The 13,176-nt window shown below is 39.9% G+C and overlaps 1 protein-coding gene across 4 annotated transcripts; it reads left to right on the plus strand.

Moving 5' to 3' along the window:
• The first annotated feature begins 22 nt into the window (after window positions 1-22).
• rbm18 (RNA binding motif protein 18) lies at window positions 23-11,815 on the plus strand. Of its 4 annotated transcripts, none has more exons than XM_029444813.1 (6): window positions 23-238; window positions 1,281-1,394; window positions 5,828-5,954; window positions 6,915-7,001; window positions 9,927-10,027; window positions 10,893-11,815. In XM_029444813.1, the coding sequence occupies exons 2-6, from the start codon at window positions 1,288-1,290 to the stop codon at window positions 11,074-11,076; spliced, it is 606 nt and encodes a 201-aa protein (XP_029300673.1). In that variant the 5' UTR covers window positions 23-238; window positions 1,281-1,287; the 3' UTR covers window positions 11,077-11,815. The 4 variants fall into 4 exon arrangements, with proteins under 4 accessions (XP_029300673.1, XP_029300676.1, XP_029300674.1 ...); XM_029444816.1 differs by having other exon boundaries at window positions 24-238; window positions 6,915-6,995; XM_029444814.1 differs by lacking the exon at window positions 23-238 and adding an exon at window positions 263-626.
• Window positions 11,816-13,176: the final 1,361 nt, after the last annotated feature.

The following is a 13,176-nucleotide window of genomic DNA, read 5'->3' on the forward strand; positions in this document are numbered from 1 at the left end:
CAGACAGTTAAACAAACTACAACATCACCCTGCGCCTTTGTTGTGAGCGTTAGCAAGGCGACAGTTTATCCTTCGAGCTAGCTAACCTGGTCAGTTTTATAGGAGGAAATCAAAAAAATAGCTTGAAATGATTAGTATTACGTTTTGACGTAACTGAATCATCCCGAACTGGGATCCGTAGAAAATTAAGTTTAAGAAGTGAGTCGCTATCAAACAGGAAGTTGGACAGATCGAGGAGGTAAATTGATACTATCAAAACTAGCTAACTGCTAGCAATCCACTACTTGTCCAAAACGGAAAATTAACCGTTTAGTGGATAGATTTAGCTAATCTTCAACATTTCACCATCTGTATGAGCGAGATTAGTTTAACCGTACACGATCGGTTTTAACCAGCAAACGCTAACGAGTGCCGATAGTAGTCAATCGATCAACCTGCGGTTAGCTAAGCTAGCGTTAGCTAGTAATGTTAGCAAGCCAACGTTTCCAAACCTTGAGTTCTTTCTTTATTTTATATCAAGAACCACGTGTTTGCCTGACCCTGTCAATAAAAGTAACACAATTTCCTGATTCTCATCAAAATGATTGCTGTCAGATATCTAAACTATAATGAAAACTAAAGAAAAGGTATATTGACATTTTGCTGACAGTGTGTAGACTGCTTTTCAAATGTAGTTTGGCCATAATCTCTACATAGCTTTATGCATGTATACATAAGTCATATTAACAAAACGTCTGACATTTATGTTACGACATAACGTTTTGGTTGAACTTCAAACAATGCGCTCTTTAAATACTACCAACAAGAAATGAAATTGTCTAACTGAACTGAGATGATTTACTTTTTAATTTATTGAAAGGAACTAAATCAGATCGCCTAACCTTTTTTTCTTTTACTGTATAATTAGGCACTGTAGTACAGTGGATGTTATCACTGTTATTACCGCTACCTATGTTCGTATTAACTGATGGACCTATCCAGGGTATTTCCTATTATCAAGCACTAATTAACACTTCCAGTGCGGTCTGAGATCACTTTTCTTCCTTTTACAGATGCCTTCTGATCAATCATGTAAGCCTCAGTGCTCAGAGAGATATAGTTAGTAAAGTATAGATAGTATAGTTTCCCTGTAAGGAAATATTTTAGTCTTCCAATTAACAGCTTACTTTTCTGCATTAGTTAATCACTTGATTATCTGACATAAATGCAAAAAAGTGTACTTATCTCTGCCTTTTCTTTGTAAACTTAATTTTTCTGTCTTCTATTCCTTCCTCACACAGAGTACACATGATGTCTGCTGCAGAGACAGTAGAAAATGCCTCCATCATGTCAGAGAGTGCGGCCCATGACGGAAACCGCTTGTGGATAGGCAACATTGATCCCAAAATTACAGAGTGAGTAAATCCATTCCTGGCTCCTCACACGTTTTCTAAAGGTTTTTACTTCACCAGTGTCTTGCTTCAGATTAGATTAGTAGATGAAACTACCAGTGAGACATTGCAACGAGGGTACATATCTCCAGACTCAAAAATGTGAACTGAATGAAAAAGTAGATCAGTTTTTGATTTTAGCAGCAGCAAGTGCTGGATTTGAGGTTGCTGTAAGGTGGCCCATGTTATGAACCGGAGGCATTGCTTTTTAACTTGCCCGGCTCTGCCTCATAGAGAGGCAATGCATTGTGTATGCATATATGATTGATTAACTGTGTGCGTAGTGTGTGTGTGTGTGTGTGTGTGTGTGTTTCGCATGCTGAGACTGAGCAGACAGGGCTGGGTGTGTGAAAGCGAGGCAGCGAGGCGTGGAGACCTGCTCTGCTAAGGAGCAGCCATCATTTCTCACTCACCTGCCCTGTTTACTCTCTCTGTGTCAACCTGGTGCTGAGTGTGTGTGTGTGTGTGTGTGTGTGTGTGTGTGTGTGTGTGTGTGTGTGTTGTGTGTGTGTATTGTTGATGTTTGGGTGGCAGCTGTTAGTGGGGCAGGCTCCAACACACTAGGGTGTCTTTGTACATTTATTATTAATGTGTCTCATTTACCCATTTTCATATGTACATGCAAACCTCCCAGTGTTGCATTTGTGTGTACCAAACTCCAAATATGAGTGTGGAGAGCACCTATATATATATATATATATATATATATATATATATATATATATATATATATATATATATATATATATATATATATATATATAGTGATGGAGAGAAGAAGTTAGTTTTTCGGGGTGAGGGGTGTGTCTGTGTGCCTGTGGGGGCTGCTGGAGAATGTATGGTCCACAGCTCTGGTGGGCGTCTAGACAGGCGTTTCCTTCCCTTTTCCCTGCTCTGCTCTACCTCTCCTTAAATAGCCAACTACTTCTCAGTATGGAGGGAAAACAAGAGAAATGCCTGTGGCCCCTGGTGCTGATTGGGAAGATTAATTAGCTCCTGTGTAGCATACGCAGCACTCCCTCTGTTTGTCCTGCTAAGCCAAACCAAAACTCAGTGCAGACCTGAAATGCAAGGTGCTGATTATGAGTATATGAGGCCATGAATATTTAATAAAACGTTGTTGATTCTGGAAGAAGTTTTTTTTTTGTAACCAAAGACATAAAATTGTGTACTACACGTTGATTGCTGCTCAGTCATTGAATCTAAATGTCATATCTTAATTATTTTAATACGTGTTCTTTCTATTTGGAAGCAGAAAAATAGCAACAGGGTGGAATATTAGATCAATAAGGATGTGATGAGGTAAGAAGGCTGCATTTTCATCTTGTGTAATGTGTCCCCTGTCAGAAAGACACATTTCGACGTGTGTGTAGTTGTGGTTATGACTATTTTCTAAGAAAGATAAAAGATTCGCGTAGGGCCGGGACCAAAAATTGTGTCGCAAACTTTCTCCTTTCCTCCTGTTTCTATGCAGGTAGCAAGTCTTTTATGAGAAAACTGTCATTCTTTAACTAAAGCTCTGTCAAAACGAAAGCATCAGTGCATAGTCACACCCTTTACTCTTCTTCACCATTGAAATGATTTTCTCAGCTTAGATGAGCCTCCCACATAATATCCTGTCAGATTTCCTTGCCCTGCGCACGGAGCAGAGAACACAGCAGGTGTAACTGGAGCTTTCAGCACATATTCATGTTTTTGAGCTGTTGGCTGCTCAGAGAGGGAATTTCTCATTAGTGGTAATCCATCACGTCTACCTCTCTGTCCTCTCTCAGCTCCTCTTGTTACACTTTAAATTGTGTACCTGGAAGTTGCCATGATTTTTTATTTCAGAACTTTTAACAATAGTCTTACTCATACTGCAGGCATAGATTTCTATGACAATATGAAGATATTGCAGATAGCTGCCTTGCCAGAACATTTTACCCCATCCTTTTCCCTCTGACCTGCACTTTTCTCCACTGAACCTTTTGTCTTATCTTTTTCTGGACTGGACTCGCTTAACCCCTTTTCCTTCCTTCCTTCCTCTTCTATGCTTCCTAGCTCTTGTGTCTCTCCTACCTGCCTCCTCACCTCCTCTCTTCTTTTGGCTTCTTCCTCCGCCTTTCACCTTACCGTCAACATCCCCTCTCTGAACTTTACTCTCCCTCTCCCCACCTTTCCCTCCCTTTCCTCCCCCCTCTCCTCCTCTTCCTCCGGTGGTTTTTACAGCCCCCAGGAGGAGCGGTCCATTGTGGTTCAGCTCACAAGCATCCAAAAATGTTCTTAGAGTGTCAGCCATCTAATCTTTCACATTTGCTCATATGCACAAACATGCATTATACATTTATAATAATATAGCAGTAATATTTAGTGCATTACAACATTTTAGGGTTTTTGCATTTGACTTAAATGACCTTTCTCCTTTTCTGATCAGTTCGGAGGTGCACAAATTGCAAAGGCAAAGTATTTTTGTATAGGAGAGTGTGAAAGTATTTAATCATTTTTATTTAACATCAGTTTTTAGTTGTACATGAGACTGCTGGAGGAGCGTCCTTCACATGGGAGGCTTGCAGGGTGTTGTCTGGGAAAAGCAGAAGTTCTCATTGGCCTAGAGCTCTCCAGGGAGTCATAGAGGGGTGGAAGACATTAGAACAACCTGTAACTAAGACGCACAGTTCACCCTCTGTATCCCACATTGAGTCCCAGTCATACACGTAAACACGCACACACACACACACACACACACACACACACACATACACACACACACACACACACACACACACACACACACACACACACACACACACACACACACACAACTAAACAATAAAAGGCTGAAGCATCAATTCCTCTTACAGTTATACAAACACCTGGGGTTACTGTGAGGCCTGGAGTCACACAAGGTAAAGGCACCAACACAGAAACACAGGAAGTTTCTATTGATATATTTTTGTTTGTCTGTGTTCAATTGTGTTCCTGTTTGTGTTTTTTGTGGTTTGTTTGTCTATTTTTCATAGAAGACATGTTGACATGTCACTGTTGGAAAAGCACAGGTTCAAATGATGAAATTGCTGAATTACTTGTAGCTGCATCAGTTTCAGGGTCCTGCAATTGTAATGTTATTAGTAACACCTGTGTTTTTCCTACTATGACAAGTCTAAATGCAGTGAAAAATACATGTAATCAGATGTGTCAAATGTCCATCCGTTATATAAAATAAATTTGGGAGATACATGAGCAAATCTTTTATCAAATTCGGCCAAAGAACAACCAGGAAATTGTATTTCTTTTTCTCCAGTAACAATTTTGATATAGTAATTTTCTGAGCAAAACTTCCTAACATTTATTGGTTCTAGCTTCTCAAATGTGAATATTTGCTGTGTTTCTTCGTATTGTACAACATTAAATTGAATATCTAATCTAAATGTTTAAATATCAGACAAAATAATACATTTGAATATGTCAATTTGGGTGTTGGGGAATTATAATGGGCATTTTTCACAATTTTCTGATCAATAATTAATCAATTAATTGAAAATAATTGTCAGCTGCAGCCCTACAGATGGAAGAAATTGCTTCAGAAATTCCTTTATTCTTCACATGCAAAAATAAGAATATTGCACAAATAACTATCATTTCATACACAAGAGCTTTGACAAGTCATACAATGGAAAAGCACCTGCTGCTCAGCATGCGTTGGAAACATTAAATCAGCACCTGGGTATTTACGGATAACATAGCAATGAATGAATATAGCCCTGAACTCATCGCTCTTTCCCCTTCTGTCAAAATAAATATTTTTCCCATGGCTGTCAGCGGTCAGTTACACGCAAACCTCCCAAGTCCTCACACACGCTGCATAGCTCTTCAATGACAACATATCTATGTTAATTCGTAGTCCTGCGGTCCCAGGCAGCTCCACACTGTGAGTGGATGTTGTTTGTGCAGAGCTTGGTGCTCAAGGGGGATTTAAGGCTTCCTCTTTTTTATTCCCTCATTGTCCTGCTACTGTATCCTCACCATTGTCTCAATGAGAGATTTACTGTCACTGGCCTGCCACACCAGCTGGCCTGCTGCTAAAAAGGTGTCAGGGAGAGAAAGCTGTCATTCTCATTATCCCCACTTGACAGATTCACAGACGGTAGGCTGGCAAATACAGCGGGGAGCAGATCTATGTGGCTGTTTCATAGGGTCGCACAAAAATATACCATATAGTGCATTTTGTTGACCCAATGTAAGATAGTAGCAGGTCTCATGCTGGACATTTTACTAAATGAAAGCTGGTTCTCTCTGTTCTTATTGAAGAAGTATTAACATAATAGATACTAAGAATACATTCTATTTTCCCTTGTTCTATTGCTCTGTTTTTCTTGTATCACTGTTTGCTCTCTTTTTACACGATTCTCTCTCTGCAGGTATCACCTGGTCAAGTTGTTGGAGAAGTTCGGCAATGTGAAACAGTTTGACTTCCTGTTTCATAAGTCTGGGCCTTTGGAGGGACAGCCACGGGGCTACTGCTTTGTCAACTTCAACACCAGAGAGGTACATACACAATGTATATATTTTACATCATTTATACTTGATTTTAATTAATGTGATATTTTTGCCACAGTATGTATTTTTGTAAACTGGTAGTATGTACTAAGTTTTCTAGTCATGCTAAGTTTTGTTTATAAAAAAAAAAACTGTCAATCATTGGCAGTAAAATCGATATTGGATCAATGCAGATATTGCAGAATAGATCTGACAATGATAGTGTGGCAATATCTTGGCGTGTCTACACAAACTCAAATCAATTAAATGAGCGCGACTTTGACCACATTATGTCAAATGTCACAAAAAGTTCAAGTGTGATTAAAAATGTTCAGATTCACTCTTCCAGTCAAATACACTTTATCAAAGGAATTCCCCTTTATTGAGTGTAATAATGCTCCCCAGACACAAAGCTTTGTTGGACGTCTTCAAGCGGTCAGGACCGTATTTCTAAAAAAAGCACTTAAAAGGAGCCCGCTCAGCTTCACAGGTTCTGCAGGCAGTATTTGTTTTGGAGTGAGCCTGGGGATCGTGATAACCATCTCGTTTCACAGCTAGTGTCCATCAGTGGGATATGAAGCCCTCCCAAAATACAGAGGAAGTGTGTGTTTATCTTACACACTCACACACACTTAGACTCTCGGGCACATACAGAAAAAGTACTTCACTAATATAATTTAGCATCAAAGCCACTTACTCATTCGATTAGACAAAACTACACAACACACACACACACACAAATTAGTTAGGGTCTATATGAAGGCAGAGTGGCACATCATCATCTATTATTGTGAAGACTAATTATTTAAGGACTCGGGTACATTCATAAGGCTGATTTTTAATCATAATTGTAAAATAATCTGTTCCTTTTCTTTTCTCTCTTTCCTCTTTGTGTGTGTGTGTGTGTGTGTGTGTGTGTGTGTGTGTGTGTGTGTGTGTGTGTGTGTGTGTGTGTGTGTGTGTGTGCAGGAGGCAGAGAGGGCGATCCAGTGTTTAAATGGGAAGCTAGCTTTATCTAAGAAGCTGGTTGTGCGCTGGGCGCATGCACAGGTGAGGGTAAGTGTCAAACTCGGTTCCATTTTATAAAACGGAAAATCTTATACATCCTGATGATCAGAGGATTAAGGCACTCACTTTATGTGTGAAACTGTTTGTGGCTGCGGACCAAATATACGTCTGTGTACATTAGAAAAAGGCTATCGTTGACTTTCATGATTAAATTTTTTTTTTAAAGTCATGAAACCCGTTTCCCTGTTGTGATTGACAGAAACGAGGCTTAAAAGAACAGAGAAATAACCAAAATTCTTCAGATGAAGGACGAACATGAATGTTACATTTCCGTCTGAGTTGTGGTAAAAGATTATAAGCGTCTGTTGATTTACCTTTTTCACGTTACCACTGCAGTAGTAGCAGTGGGATCCCAGCACAACCTATGCCTTAACAATAGGCCGCCTACTGGCAATGGGTGAAGGGATATCCTGTATAGAGACGAATCACGCCCTGCACACACACACACACACACACACACACACACACACCCACACACACACACACACACACACAGTAGAGGCAGGTCAAGGTCAATGCTGCCGCCTCTAAGACAACATGTAGTAGCTAAATCTGCTCACAGATTCATTGTAACTGGGCTCAATCCACCATTCCAACCAGAAAGAGCTGTGGTTATTTATACCATAATAAACCTATAAAGCTTTTGCTGTTTATATCCCAAAATCACTACCTGTCTGTATCATCAGGCCACTCGAATGCAAACACGTTATTATTCCCTTCCCTTACACCTGCCAGTGACCGCAGTGAATTTCTACTATGAATTTGAATAAATAGGGTCTGGTGCGCACCGTCATCTGGATTTGATACATATTTATTAGCAAGCCATCAGCTAGAAGACATTTTGCTGCATCACTAAGCTACAGCAGGTTGCATATACGTTATTATTAAACTGTATTTTTGTTTGTGACATATTGGAAGTGGTGTTCAGCCTCCATGCGTGACATATTTAGCATAAGCAGCTCTGTGCAGGAGGGTTTTGCTGTGTGCTGGTGTGTTTTCTAGCCACATATCTGGCCTTATATGTCTTATAGGATTGGATATTTAGTTTTGTGGTACCCGATTAGCTCAGACGATAAGGGTATGAAAATCAGTGTTAGAGATTTGGGTTCAGCCCTCATTTTTAAGCATGCTCGAATTCAACACTTAATGAGTGAATATGATGTTTCAAACACATGAGCCAGGTACGAGCAAAGCTGCACCACATGCAAGAATTAGTTTCTGCCAAGCTGCTCGCCGTGGACCAATCTTTTCTGGTCAGTTGACAAAGGTGAATTGAAAAATACATAACTTCATCCCATTACATGCTTTAACAAGCTAGAGCCATATATATACGAATTACTGACACAGTCGGGATTTCACAGTTTAATCTTCATTACACAAGTAAGATTTGAGCAGTTTCCCACCAGCTTGAATGTGGTGTATATTTTAGCGAGCCTGCCTTTCCAACCCAGAAGTGACATGCTGGGATAAGTGAGTCAGAGACGCTCGGCGTTGGAAGTTGTTGTCGTCTCATTTCCAGGCTTACATCTTGACTTCATTACATAACTTTGAAAGAGATGAAATCACGTTTATGGAAGTGTTTCCCCATACTCTTTACAAACATCCATTTCTTTCCGAGTTTTCAACAGCTAAACAATCGTTTTGCTTATTCATTACTGTATTATTCTGTGTTTATTAATACACAGTTCAGCTAAGTTGTGTGTTTTGTATGTGACATTCTTCGTACGTGTAACTCTCATGACCACTAACCCTGTATGAGAAGAACCCTCTGAACCTTCCTTTGACTGTATCCATAATGAACTATAACACATGCAACACTTATTGTAATGCTTAAGTAATGGCGTGCCTCTTAAAGTGTAGGTTATTTAATAATAAAGTGCCTCTACTGGAACAACTAGAAACAATTTAACTTAACTTTCCAATACCTTAGGCTTTGGCTCGTGTACAGATTCAGCATGTCCTGATTAGCTCTGTAGATCTATGTGCATTCCACATACGTGCCTTCAGTAATAGGTGGAAGGGAAGGGTCCTGGCTGGTGGAATGGTCATTGTTTTAAAACCTATTGTTGGCCATAGATGTTGTTTATTTCTTAGGACAGTATGTAAGACCTTATGTGTGCTTTAGTGGATTTATGTAACTTGATTCAATGCTACTTACATAAACCGATGTCTAAGCATCATATTGTTGCAAATGGCTGCTGCTGCACCATAGCGCCGGGGTTACCTCACGCTCATCATGTGACTGTTGTTTCGTTTTTTTTGTCTTTTTCTTCACAGGTTTCAAGAGTTCTGTGTTGGCTGGTGGAGATGTTTGGAAGGTGGTTTTTTGAAAGGAATGAGTGCAGACGTTGTTTTTTTTTTTTTTGCTCTTCAGCTGCTCCCTCTTTATCCTCCCTCATGCCTTTAGGGTGTGATTATGAGCTGGACGCATAGTCCTGCTTTGTTCCTGTCTGTTTGAGCAGACGCAAACAAAATCAATACTTCAGTTTAATAATGTTGATCTTTGTGGGAGGAAGCTGGAGTCGGCTCTCCAGAGAACTGCAGTCTGTGTTTATTAGGAGGTCTGATGGTTTCTAAATGTCTGGTTCACAGGATGCTTTTCTTCTTCTCTGTCTCTACTTATTATGTGGTCCTGTTCCACTTTATAAATGCAGGTGTGATTGTACCCAAAACATGCAGAGAACATGTTACTCTATGACTCCTCGACACAAGTCCAAGTCTAGAGAAACGCATGTGATGCAGTAACCAAGTGTTCTTGTGTTTAGCTGCGACTATCCATGTGTCTCTGTCTCCCTGCACAAGGGTCTTTTCTTGCTTCCACCTCTTATTTTACCCCTTTGTCTCTCTCCATCTGTCTGTCCATCCATGTTTCCATCACTGTTTGTGTGGGACATTATTTGTTTTTGCCGACAGAGGTTTGAAGGTTTCCGCAATGACAAAACGATGCCACCGAGCCTGGAGCCGTCATGCAGCGGGGCGGCCGAGGATGGACCCGTAACTGCCAACCACCTCAGGTTGGTACCAGACACACACAGCACCATCATTCACTGTGGTTAATCCGACGTTTTTAATTCATTGAGTGTGGCTGCATGTCATTGTCACACAAAAATGACATTTTCAAATGTAACCAGCTCAGTGTCGCTTTAGGGGCTATCCTAACCCATCTCAAGCTCGGTCCTGAAATCATTATAGGAGAGCTCGTGGGCTTGTTGCTTTCACCATAATAGGCAGTTCAAGTTGAGTTCATCTGAGTACAACTGGACCAACACTTTGGTTCAAAAAGCGTTGAAGCAACACAGTAAGTATGCCAGTCAAATGGAGCACTTAAGTCGGTAAAAGGCCTCTTGTGCTCACAGTATCAACTCTTACTGAGACAATCCAGTGTGTGTAGCAAGTTATCAGCTATCAGGATACTTCTTAGGAAAGTCTCCACACTTCAGTTCTAGTGTAAACTTCAAAATCACTCTCTCCACACAGCACAAGAGAGGAAATATAAACACTCTTTCCCCCTGATACCCTGCTTTTTAGATACCTCTTACACACTGCCTCGTCACTATTCTTCTTACTTGCGCTGTCATTTTTCTCACTTGCTCCTTTCAAATTCTGTTACACCAATTAAATAAAAGGTTTTGTTTCTCCATTTCTCATGTGGCACAACTGGTATTCTCTTGCTTGTGCTTCCTTCCCCCCCCCCCCCCCCCTGTCCATCTGTCCCTCCCACTACTAAGAGTGCTAATACCTCCTCTTCGTTTCCCCTCAGCCAAGAGCCAAGATCGGTCCATCACTCAGTTTGGCCCTCAGCAGCAGCACTGGTATTTCCCCCTCAGCCTCGCTGCTAACATCTCCTCTCTCTCCTTTTTTTTTTTGTTTTACCTCTAGTACGAGTGCTAAGATCCGCGCCATCGAGGCCAAGCTCCAGATGATGGACGAGAATCCAGATGATGACTACTCGGGCCCGTCGGCCTACGTTTACAACAAACCGCCAGAGAGGAAACGCTGGGAGCCCTACTCTAAATCACACCACAATAACCAGAGCAGGCCCTTCCGCAGGTTTAGGAGATGACCCATCCTCCTACTCATTCTGGAGCCCCCCCCCCCCCCCCCCCCCCTCACACCTCAGCCCCCACCTACACACAAACAGACTCTACACGAGATACTTTAAAGACTGTACACACTGGACTCTTTGGGAGTAATCAGCAATCACGGACAAGTACCGAAAGTGTTTTTTCTTTTGTTTTGGTTTTGGTTTACAGTTATCAGGTATTATTTAGTCATAAATGCCCCATACCTGACTGCTGTGCAGGTTGGATCCCTTATCAGTCTGCTTTCTCACTTTTGCAGAGATGTAATGCAGTTGAATCATACAGCAGCTGTGAGTCACATGATGCGCAGCTGCCAGGAGAGAGAAATGTTGTTATTAAAGAGTCTAAATGCCGATTCTCTTATTGTTTTTGACATGTTTTACTTTCAGATCAAATTATTTAAAGGTGAAATACAGTTTTAGTCTTTATTCAAGACTTCAATGAAGAGGAAGAAATGCAAAGATTTGTAACAGGTTTGTATTCATGGAGTTCAAATGATAAGCCACTCAGCGACACTTACTGTGAGCTGCAGTGTTTTTGTGTGGCATTGCTCTTTTTCTAATTGTATGTTTTTTCTTTTTCTTTCTTGGATTCAATTTTTATACAACTGTAGCCCTCTTTTTTTTTTACTGACTTTTTTGTGTTCTGTTGAGTTTGGGAATTTCCCTTGCCACAGTCTCTTTATTTTACGATTAAAGGCTAATAAATATGTCATCTGCAGAGTGTTGTTTTATGCTATTTTGTAGCTTTTCTACATTTTCTCTTCAAATACATATTCTGTTTATTATTTGTCAGTCAGCAACATTTGAATACTCAGTCCACACACCTTTTCTGAAATAATGGATTTGTTTTTGTAAGAAATTTGGTAAACCATCTGCATCTCATTAATGGGAAACTTTAGTGGTCCATTATGGTTTGAGTCCCAATATTCTTTTAGTTTTCCCAGACATGCTGGATATTGACTGTTTTGTTCATTTGTGTGCATTCTATCAAAGGTTGCTGTTAATCATTTTAATACTTTGTAGGCCTTTTGCATATGAGTTTATTGTGGAAGCCTTCTATTTTAAAAAGTAATGTTTGTTATTGTTTCATCTACTTTTGATGTGATCTGAGGTGGTTTTTTGCCTGCAGGTGTGACATGCAGTGCGAGACTATAAAACCCTTTTCAAGGCAAGAAAAAGACGAAATATGTTAACAAAATATAGTCTGAATGTCTTTGTGTAAAGAATGAATTTACCAACCAAAGGTCTTTTGCAGAACCAATGTTTTTAAGAGTTTACCAAGAATATTGAAGTCACATATTAGGCTAGATGACATTGCAGCAGGGATGGAGATCGGCAGACTAATTGTACAAGATGAAATGAAAGAGCATACTTTCGTGTGCAGCGAACAAATCAAATCCTACCTCTTGACATCAGTCAGCCCTTTTTTTTCTTTGTTGTAAAATCAACCGACTGCCGAATATTTCTGGTCAAATTAATATTGTTTTTTTTTTGCATTTTGTTTTTTTTTATCTGTTTTCAATAAAAAGGCCTATTCGTTAAATTATATTTTCAATTGATTAAATATTTCAAATTCATTTCTCCTCAGGAATGATGAAGAAGTTTCTTAATTTTTTTTGGCTTGGTTTATTTTGATGGTATAATTTCTGCACTATAGATTTACAGATAATTGCGGGATCCTTGCGCGTAGCCTGATTGACACGTGAGTGTAAAGCGGTGTGTGGGCTGATCATACGTATCCTGTAATCATCAGGCTTCCCTTTCGTTAAAAGACTCGGTGAGTTTTTGTTTCATCTGCACCAGCTGCTACTCTTCACATACTTTTAAAAGAAATAGCTGTTTATCTCTTTTTTTCTCCATTGTTTTTTGTGTGTTTGGGTTATATAGCCTAAAACAATTGTGTCAAAATAAATGTCTAACCTGTATGGATTAAAATGCAAACATAACCTTTTCTTTTTTTTAATCCGTAAATTGTAGCTAGGCTATTATGTATTTAATCTTAATTTGTCCTGCCCTGCTAATTATTGTTAACCACACATTTACTGTGTTTTTAATTTTACGCAACACACGGAATTTAAA

This window comes from Cottoperca gobio, chromosome 12, assembly GCF_900634415.1.
Source record: "Cottoperca gobio chromosome 12, fCotGob3.1, whole genome shotgun sequence".
Taxonomy (NCBI): Eukaryota; Metazoa; Chordata; class Actinopteri; order Perciformes; family Bovichtidae; genus Cottoperca; species Cottoperca gobio.

Excerpts from the sequence above, each read along its gene's own strand:
- rbm18 (XM_029444813.1), top strand. The coding sequence starts at position 1,288 with ATGATGTCTGCTGCAGAGACAGTAGAAAATGCCTCCATCATGTCAGAG. Across the intron at positions 1,395-5,827 it reads ATTGATCCCAAAATTACAGA|GTATCACCTGGTCAAGTTGT; the intron begins GTGAGTAAATCC and ends CTCTCTCTGCAG. Across the intron at positions 5,955-6,914 it reads TCAACTTCAACACCAGAGAG|GAGGCAGAGAGGGCGATCCA; the intron begins GTACATACACAA and ends GTGTGTGTGCAG.